The 9,910-nt window shown below is 38.0% G+C and overlaps 1 protein-coding gene across 1 annotated transcript; it reads left to right on the forward strand.

Annotated features, from left to right (window-relative positions):
• Window positions 1-6,020: 6,020 nt before the first annotated feature.
• On the forward strand, window positions 6,021-6,848 carry LOC111400707 (probable CCR4-associated factor 1 homolog 11). Its single transcript, XM_023028099.1, has one exon. It carries the CDS (start codon window positions 6,021-6,023, stop codon window positions 6,846-6,848), a length of 828 nt encoding a protein of 275 aa, XP_022883867.1.
• Window positions 6,849-9,910: the final 3,062 nt, after the last annotated feature.

Below are 9,910 nucleotides of genomic sequence, written 5' to 3' on the forward strand. Positions count from 1 at the left end.
TGCAATGTGTCTGCATAGGACAAACCAACAAATAAATCCCGTGAATTAATTAAGAGAGAATTGCAGCCACGGTTTCAAAATAAATTTTTTTCCGCAAACTTTACTCAAATCTTTTATTTACATCATCCACACTTCCAGATCTTTCATTTCATTGCAGCAGAGACATAAATAGATGGATTCCATTTATTTGATCAATAATTGACCAAAAAAATTGACTCGCACCAAATATAAAAAGGACAAAATGATAATTTTACAAATTTAATGTGAAATAATTTTGAAAATTAAATTAAAAAAAGAAAAGAAACAGAAGGACTGAGGCACGTTACACTCCAACTACAGCAAATCAAATTAATCCACCACCACAGCCCCCTAGAGCCGGTCCTGTTATTTTCGGGGCCTGAGGCGAACTTTGTAAATTAGGCCCCCAAAGTCAACGTAAATACAAAATTTAATGGTATATTATGCAACTAATCGTTAACTTAAAACTAAACAATAAAACAACAAACAAAATACTGATTAAAATCCAAGCACGTTAAAAACCCATTTAAAATGGCAAGAACTATTCAATCCGTTCATCCTACTAGCAATTTTTTTTCTGTTTGCACTCTCTGTCTAGTTAAAATAAGCAATTAAGCATAAAAAATAAGTAGAAACTCCCATAAGTTCCTCTTAAAAACTATAATTTCCATTAAGTCCAAAATGGCAAAATCTGGAAACCCAAAACTTACAGTTTTCCTCTTTTACCGCTAAAACAGATCAGAATATGATTCCTGTAATCTTCACTTTCTCATGGATAGAAAAATTATTTCCGAATAAAGAAAAACTGTATTTACCATAAAAGACTCTGATCACCAATCCACCCCACCCACCCTATCCATTTAAAGAACAAGGGATAGAGGCAAAGCTAATTTGTGAATATCCAGTTCTATAAAGAAAAACGGGTAAGAATAAAAAAATAAAAAAAAGGGCCACCTAAAGCATCAACTTTACCAATATTTCACAAAAATATAAAGAAAAGAACTTTCAGAAAGCTCTTTTTTGTGTGCACATTAATCTTTACAGGAAATATATAATAGCATGTGTAATTATCTGCTTGATTAAAGCAATAAGAAATATAAATACACACAAACGCATGCATCAAGATAAAAAAAAAAAAAAAAAAAAAAAAAAAAAAAAAAAAAAAAAACACGATTTTGATTTCATAAACGACAAAAGATCAAGAGACAGGAAAATCCAATATGAAAATCCAATATTATAAACGAAAGGGGGCGAAACAAGAAATCATTGCAGTTGAATCAAGAAAGAGGAGAAGTTTAGCGAATTAAAATTGCTGTGGAATTTTCAGGAATGAGTTTTTGTTCAATAAAAGCCAAATATGAGTTCTTAAACAGAAATCTCCAGCAATCCAAGGTAATTGAAGCATTAAAGTGTAAACAAGTTGATTTAGGCCAAATATCGTTAAACAAAAAGAGGCCCATCACCAAACAAAAGGGCCAAAAATTTCGTTCTGATTTCAGTCGTCTTCCCCGCCTCTTCCTCTTCCATCTCTGCAAACTGCAACTGTAATTCTAGAACTCTCGGCTGCTACTAAACATTCACTATCCTCCCTCCCAACCTCTAAATTATGGCTCCGCCACAGTATGTCAGCGACCGTGGGGAGAGGAAAATGATTTCTCCTTCCAATTTTTTCATTGAATTGCTATGAAAAAAAAAAAGAGGGCGAAGTGAGGCCCCCTTCCAGTTTTGGCCTGAGGTGCAGGCCTCATACGCCTCGCCTCAGGACCGGCTCTGTAGTCCCCTTCCCGATTGTCCCTATTTGCCACAACTCCTCTATCATTGCAAAATTGGGATGTGTTAACTGCTTCTATAATGCTATTAGTTCATTTGTTCTGCATTTATGTAAATTTATTTATGAATCACCCAATTTTTCTTCTTCTTTCTTTTTTGCCTTTTCTTTTTCTTCTTTCGGGTATTGAGAATATGGCAAGGGGCTCTACTATTGAATCGTTTCCTCTGTAACTTGTATTCATGCAAGTCTCGAATTCAACATTTTCCTCATTCTAAAATTATGGGCAAATCTTGGTATACATAATTTATGTACATGGGAGCGTCTACACTCCTCACATGAGGGTGGGGCCCACCTCGCTCGCACCCCATATGAGGGATGTGAACACCTCTATGTATATAAATTATGTACACCAAGCACAATCCTTAATCCTGCCCAATTTCGACAACAATAATGATAAGTGTGTTTTTGCACATTTATTTAGGTCACAAACATGACTTAATAACGAGCAAAATGATTGAATTGTGACTTAATCTCACACATTTGTGAATTGTAGGGAACAACGAAGAACATGGTGAAATTCAGGAGAAAAATACGAAAAAGGACGAAAATGACGCAAAGTGAAAGTTCAGGGACCAAAGTGCAAATATCCAAAAGTTGATTAGATGATCAAATCGAGAAATTGAATAAGCCAATTGACGATATCGTAGGATGATGAAATGAAAAGAATGAAGAGAAGATGCCAAGAAGTGAAGGATGCAAGTGGGAGGACCAAAACGCACATATGCCATAGTTGGTAGTACTATGTGACCACATAGTGATACCATCTATGTGGTCGCATAATAGCATACCGAAAATAAAGAGGCAGCAAAACTTTACTCTATGCGACCGCATAGAGTAGCTCTATGCGGTCGCATAGAGCAATTCTCGAGGGAAAATTCAATTTTCTTTTTCTTTTGAAACTTTTATGGAAACAATATTTTTTATGATCCTATAAATACAAAAACTCGACCAGAACATAGGGGATGCTGTTTTTACATGTTTTTGAGAGGTTTTGAAGGAGAAACGAAGGTTAGAACAAGAGAACAACATCGCGCCAAGTGAAGATTGGATTGAAGATTGATTCGGGTGATGACGTTTCTTCAAATATTTTTATGTTTTATTCTTTTTAGCATGTTATGCTAGATTTATCATTGTTAGGAGATCGATGAACCTTGTAATACTACGTTTAATTGTTGCTTTGGATTTTTGACGTATTTGAACACAAGTTCCGGATTTGATTGATTTATTACGTTTTTATTTTCATATGATTATTGTGCACATAATTATATGATTGTGGTGGCCTATTTTATGCATTCGAAAGAAGAAAAATAGGTTTGACATAGTATAAATCATCATAGAGTCCGATAGGGGATAAAACTATACCTCTATGCCTTGTGTGAATCATTGAATATTCGTGAATTTATAATGCATGTCGGTATGTTAGTATTCGTCATAAAAATATAGTCAAATCATATATTGGGATAGGTTTGGCATTGTTCGAGAGAGATTGCCAAATTAAAATAGGAATATTGATTCATCTTTTATGGAACTGTGTGTCAAAGTTGCATAATTGACAATTGAACGGGTATTGCTTGGGGATTCGTGATCCTAGTGCAATGCTTGGACTCATAGATTAATTTGAACTAATTCAATCCTTGTGGGATCGATACTTGGACTCATAGTCCATTTTACTACTTTTTAACGAATCGTACACTTGCGGTGGATTTTAAATCGAAACAAACAAATCAAGGAAGTGAATGAGCTAACTACCAATTTGGTGATATTATGATATGATGGAAATAAAAGAAATATGCAAAAGGATCAAAATGAATCAAACTGAAAGTTCGGGGGACCAAGTTGCAAATGATCTATAGATGAGACGGGAAATGGAATGAAGATTCAAGAGTGTTAGAGGTCAATCGGGTGAGGAAAGGAGTTAAAGAGGTGAAATATGATCGAAGTATTATTAAGTATCAACTTTCAGGCGAAAAAGCTATGCTTGTAATTTTTAGCTTCTATTTGAGATCCATTTTTGGCATAGTAAACATCAGAATTTGAAAAAGCCTATTTCTATCAAAAGTGTAGATCTTTGAGTTTTCTATCCAATGAACTTTGAATCACTTGAATCGGAGATCAATAGAAAAGGTTATGATCAAAATACTAAAAACTATCCGGCGGAAAGAATCGCATAACTATGCGGTCGCATAGTATAAACTCTATGCAGTCGCATAGAAGCCTCCCGAGAATTTTTTCTCAAAATTTTTTACTCTATGCGACAGCATAGAAATGTACTAGGTGGTCGCATAGGTATATTCTGGGGGCCGATTCTGCAATTTCCTTATACGATCTAAACTCTTTTGGTAACCTAATTTTCACGCGATATAAACACCAAAAGACGTCCAGAAAGGGGCAGAACATATTAGAGGTAGAAGAACATTTCTTGGAGAGGATTTTTTGAGCGCAAGAACGAAGATTTACACGAAGAGCTTCAAGATTTCTCAAGATTTGATAACCCAGTGATTTTTTTTATCCAAAATCTGATGTATTCTTTTATTTTAATCACGTTAGGCTAGATTTTCATATACTAGGATTTGCGATGAACCTTATATTATGAACTCTTAATCTTGAATTTTATTTATTTGACGTTAAAACATGTTTTTAATTATTGAATGATTGGCATGGATTTTATTTTCTCTACAATTATGTGCACAATAGTTGTATGAGATTTGTGGCTTGTTTTACCCTTGAGAGATGGAAAATAAGGTAGACATTATGTTAATTGTCGTAAAGTTCGATAGGGGATAGAAATATACTACTATGCTTTACGTGATCTTTAAGTATTCATAAATCCTAAATGCATTTTTATATGTTCGCATCGGTCATAGAAATATAGTCGGATCGCATGTGAAAATAGGTTTAATTCTACTCGAGAGAGATTGTTAAACAAATTAGGAAATTGGTCTTCATAATTGAATCGTTTTGTCAATTTTATAAAATTCGGATTAAAGGGGATTGATATAAGGGAATTCGGAATCCTAGTATGCATTTCGTTATCATATTTTATAAAACTTGCACTTGGGATTTTACAGTTTTACCTACTTGCAGATACCCTCGATTTGTACAATATCGAAAAATGAAAAGGATTCTAGTCGGGAGGGGTTCTAGGTTTTGAAAGGGGGAGAAAATCAAGGCTAGAGTTACAATCGATTTGCATCTCAAATTCTTTGGCGATCTATGAAGGGTAGATTTTGTGCATGGTGGAATTTGAGCTTCATAATAGTTGAAAGATGATGAGTACAGGAATTGTGACAAAATTCTAGGACTATTTTAAGAAACCAGAGTACTCAAATGATTCTATGTGGGAGGATGCAAATGATAGAGTGTGAAAGAAACCTATAAAGGCTGAGGCAAGCGACGACGAGGAAAGGTGGTGGTGGGGTTGGAGGAAGATGAACAATCCTTCTATTTATTTATTTATTTATTATTAATTTAACTTGTTGAATTATTTTACGTGAAAAATGTAATGTTATCATTTTGTCCTTTTTTATATTTGGTTAAAATCAATTTTTTTGGTCAATTGACGGTCAAATGAATGGAATTCATCCATCTATCCTTCTACTACAACGAAACGAAAGTTTGAGACCGTTGGGAGCACAAATGAAAATTTTGGATAAATTCTACAAAAAAAAAAAAAATAAATAAAGATCAAAGATCGCAGCTGTAATTTTCCCTTTAATTAATTAATCAGTTAGAAAATATATTTTAGCTTTTTTTCCCCCTTTAATACTTGGCCGAGCTTAAAATTTTTACTTATAAGTAAATAAAATAAGTAGGTTCCAAATGAATTAATTAAGTCAGATATTTTAACTGTAGAATAAAAATTTACTTTTCAAACAAATAATAATTTTACTTGAGGTAAAAAGGAAATATTTGAACGGAAATAACTACAAGTGTACTAATTTCAAAAGATTTCCTTATTCAAAGAGGTTACCATTGTATTGTTTTGTTTTAAAACTTTCCTTAACTCAAATCCTTCTCTAAATCGGATTCTACCAACTTGATTCAGAAGAAAGCCTATAAATGTAGCAGTCTATCTTCTTCCAACCATCAAAAGTACAGTACTCATAAACAATCAGCTCTCTCTCTTTTTGGGAAGAGAATTTTTCTCTTTCTACTCAATTAATCCACAACAATGGTGCGTCCGATTAAAGTCCGACAGGTTTGGCAATATAATTTGAAGTACGAATTCAGCTTGATATCTCAAGTTCTCCGTCGTTTCCCATACGCATCTATGGATACCGAATTCCCAGGAGTAATCTACCATCATCCCGTACTCCATTATTCTGCTCTTTCGGCCTCTCAAACCTACTCCATCATGAAGAAAAATGTGGACGATATGAAACTTATCCAATTCGGCCTCACATTGTCCGATGCAGAGGGCAATCTCCCCGATTTTGGGACTCCATATTGCTATGTATGGGAGTTTAACTTCTGCGAATTTGATGTTGACAAAGATCTCCAAAACCCAGATTCTATCGCGTTGCTCAAGCGCCAAGGCATTGATTTCTCAAAGAACAAGAAAATAGGAATACATGCCTTTCACTTTGCCACGCTGTTTATGGCATCTGGACTTTCAGTGGCTCCGACATGGGTAAATCAGAATAGGACATGGGTAACTTTTCATAGCACATATGATTTCGGATTCTTGGTAAAAATTTTGTCCCAACAAAAATTGCCGAATGACCTGTCACGTTTCTTGCAATTGGTGCGGTTGTATTTTGGTACAAAGGTGTTTGACATGAAGCAGATAATGGGACTTCATCAGGTTCACGGCGGTCTTGAGAGGGTGGCGAAAAGTTTGAACGTTGAAAGAATGGCGGGAAAAAGCCACCAGGCAGGTTCCGATAGCTTGCTTATGATGCAGACTTTTATCCAGCTGAAGAAGATTTATTTCAATGGTCCGAGAAAAGAGTTGCTGAGTGGGTTTAGTTGCAAGTTACATGGACTAGCCACAAATTAAAAGTTAGTTAGTTGTTTGCGTCTAAGTTTACTTCACAGTTGTTACTCTTTTGGAAAATAATAAAAATTATACTTTCTTCTTGCGCGTTTGCTAATCCTAAATAATATAAAATCCCAAAGTACTTCAACTAAATTGACGAAAACTCGAGTTAAAGGCCTGTGTGTTGAATTCTTTTTCTAAATGAGTAACATGTAAATACAGCCAAACACAGGTCTTTCAACAATGAGGAAGATGAACATGGCTTCCAACATGTACTCAAAGCCACAAACGCCCATTGACACAATTTAAAGAAGTTAAACACGTGCAAAACTACGTGTAAAATAGAAATAATTGGGTTACAACTTAAGAGAAGCATCGCGTGGTTGAAGATCTAACATAATCGTGAGTTACTTTGTGATGTGAAGATTGATAATAGATTCAAGATTCTAAAACTAGTATAGAACATATGTACCAAAATTGCTCGTTTTAGAGTGTATGAACCTGTGAACTAAGGGCCACGGCAATCCCGAAGAATGTCCATGCATGAGAAATTGTAGGCCCGTTTATGGATTGATGTTGCACTCTCCCAAATAAAGGTGATTGTAGTCAACATATTTTGCTCAATAGAAGGCACATTTGGATTATAACTGTTGACCTCGCGAATTGGACATTCCATGTGGCCAACGGATAACCACTCCATGTAATCCTTCCTGCGCACAACAATGCACGGTCAGAAGCATACGGCTAGAACCAGCGGGGGTGGTGGCAGCTGCATACACTCCGACGGTCAAGTCAGTGTTTGGTGATCGGAACAGTGCTCAAGTTATGCAAGAGAGTGGGGAGGAGAATATATATTTCTTAGTATGGAGGGCTAAGTTGTGAGAGTTTCATTACCCTTGTCTCTTACCAAACCTTGGGTATTTATAGACGTAGAGCACCGTTGGATGTGTGACATGTGTATGCATCTGACGGTGTGAAACGTTCGCTCATAGACATTCGCGTCTAGAGTGGGTGGGCAATTAGTTCTTTTGAGTTGAGTTGACATAAAGTTGATACGTCACATCAACCAGACCTATGGAGACGTCACATCAATTGATCCTTGGAGGTAGAGGGGATCCTGACAGATATCTTTCTGACAGTGGCGACGAAGGGATCTGTTGAAGACTTTTCGGCATGAGGGCACTCCGACTAATTCAGTGGATCTATGCTGCGCCTCGCAACGTGTCAAAATGGGGGTCGCCGGATCACTTTGGAACCACTTCGGATGAGGACGTGGTGCTTTGGGAAATGGTGTGCCTGATGATTCGAAGTGGTTTAGTTAGGGGCATAACAGTAGTCCTCCCAAGTTAGGGCATGAATATTCATATCATGGGTGGACTTGTTTTCTCGATTGTGTATGCCGAGCTTAGAGTAGGGACTGTGGATTGTGATGAAGTCCTGATGTGAAAGGGCGATCAAGCAAATGTTACGAACAACTGCTGACTAAGGCTAGTATAACCGAGGCGTTGTAGGTCATGGTTCAGATTTCGGGGCGCTGACCCATGGGAAAACACGTGTTGGGAGATGGCTAAGGCTTTAAAAAGCTGAGGGAAAACGAAGGTCGAGGCGATGACCCATGGGGGGCTCCGTATCAAGCGCGCCAAAGCTTCGTAAAGCTGGGTGAAGAGCTCATCTACCACCGATGCGCTGACCCACAGAGGATGACGCGTTAGGAGATGGCTAAAGTTTTGTAAAGTTTAGGAGGGAACGTAGCGTCCGAGACAATGACCCATAAGGATCTCCGCGTCAGGTGCGTCGAAACTTTGTAAAGATGGATGAAGAGCTCATCTGCCATCGATGCGCTGACCTACAGGGGACGACGCATTGGGAAATGGCTAAAGCTTTGTAAAGCTTAGGAGGGAACACAGCGTCCGAAGCGATGACCCACAGGGATCTCCGCGTCAGGTACGTCGAAACTTTGAAAAGCTGGGTGAAGAGCTCATATGCCACCGATGCGCTGACCCACAAGGGACGACGCGTTGGGAGATGGCTAAAGCTTTGTGAAGTTTAAGAGAGAACGCAACGTCCAAGGCAATGACCCACAGAGATCTCCGCGTCAGGTGCGTCAAAGCTTTGTAAAGCTGGGTGAAGAGCTTTATTCGAGACGAATTGGGACGATTTGTCCCTAGTCTGACTCGTCTTATTATAACGTTAATCGATGTGACAGCTTTCGCGTATTTTCAAGGTGACAGTTGGACGTGTTGCCTGTTCCCAGAAAAAGGGCTGTTGCGGCTACTTATTGTTGACAGCTGGTGCTGTTCGACGTGACGCGTTTTATGCGTGCGTGAGGGGCACAGCTATATCTTAGCCGTAGACCAGATCTGACGTTTCATTTTAATGGCCTGGATTTGTACTGCGATGGATGGCCTAGATTGATAGTGTTTGAATTCAACGGTGGAGATTATCTAGAGTGTTCTATAAAAAGGGGGGACTTGAGCATTTTGAGAGGTTTTCACTTTTGCGAAATCAAACTCTCTTTGTTCTTAAAATTCTTTGCGTTTTTCGGCGATTTCCAAGTAATTTTCGACAACACTTTCAGTTTCTGGCGAGTTTCAGAGGGCCATTTCTTCTTTTTCGAATGTAGAAAACCCCAATTCGTTCATTTCAGTAAGTATTTCTCTAGTTTTTCACTTTTTTTTTGAATTCTGAAGATGGCTTTTGAGAGTAGTGACGCTTCAGGGAGGGAACTGGGCGTAGTTCGGGTGGATGAGCCTATATTGGTGACGTCCAGTGAGGTGGCCGAGGCTACATTAGGGAGAAAACATCTGGCGGAGGCTTGATAGCCCGGTAGACACGTCAGAACATTGCGGGGGCTTCTGACTATCCATCGAAGTTAAGAGAGGCCGACTTGGATAGACTTAGGGCAGAATATAGATCTCTGATAGCGTAGACCTTATATTGCCGGAGCTTGATGAACGAGCCTGTTACCCTAGGCCGGGGTGTGTAGCTATGAGCGAGGCACTCTTAAGGGCTGGACTTAGGTTGCCTATCCATCATTTCTTTCGGTATGTCTTTAGGTCATACGAGCTAGCTCCGCCCCAATT

This window comes from Olea europaea, chromosome 10, assembly GCF_002742605.1.
Source record: "Olea europaea var. sylvestris chromosome 10, O_europaea_v1, whole genome shotgun sequence".
NCBI classification, from domain to species: domain Eukaryota; kingdom Viridiplantae; phylum Streptophyta; class Magnoliopsida; order Lamiales; family Oleaceae; genus Olea; species Olea europaea.

Excerpts from the sequence above, each read along its gene's own strand:
- LOC111400707 (XM_023028099.1), top strand. The coding sequence starts at position 6,021 with ATGGTGCGTCCGATTAAAGTCCGACAGGTTTGGCAATATAATTTGAAG.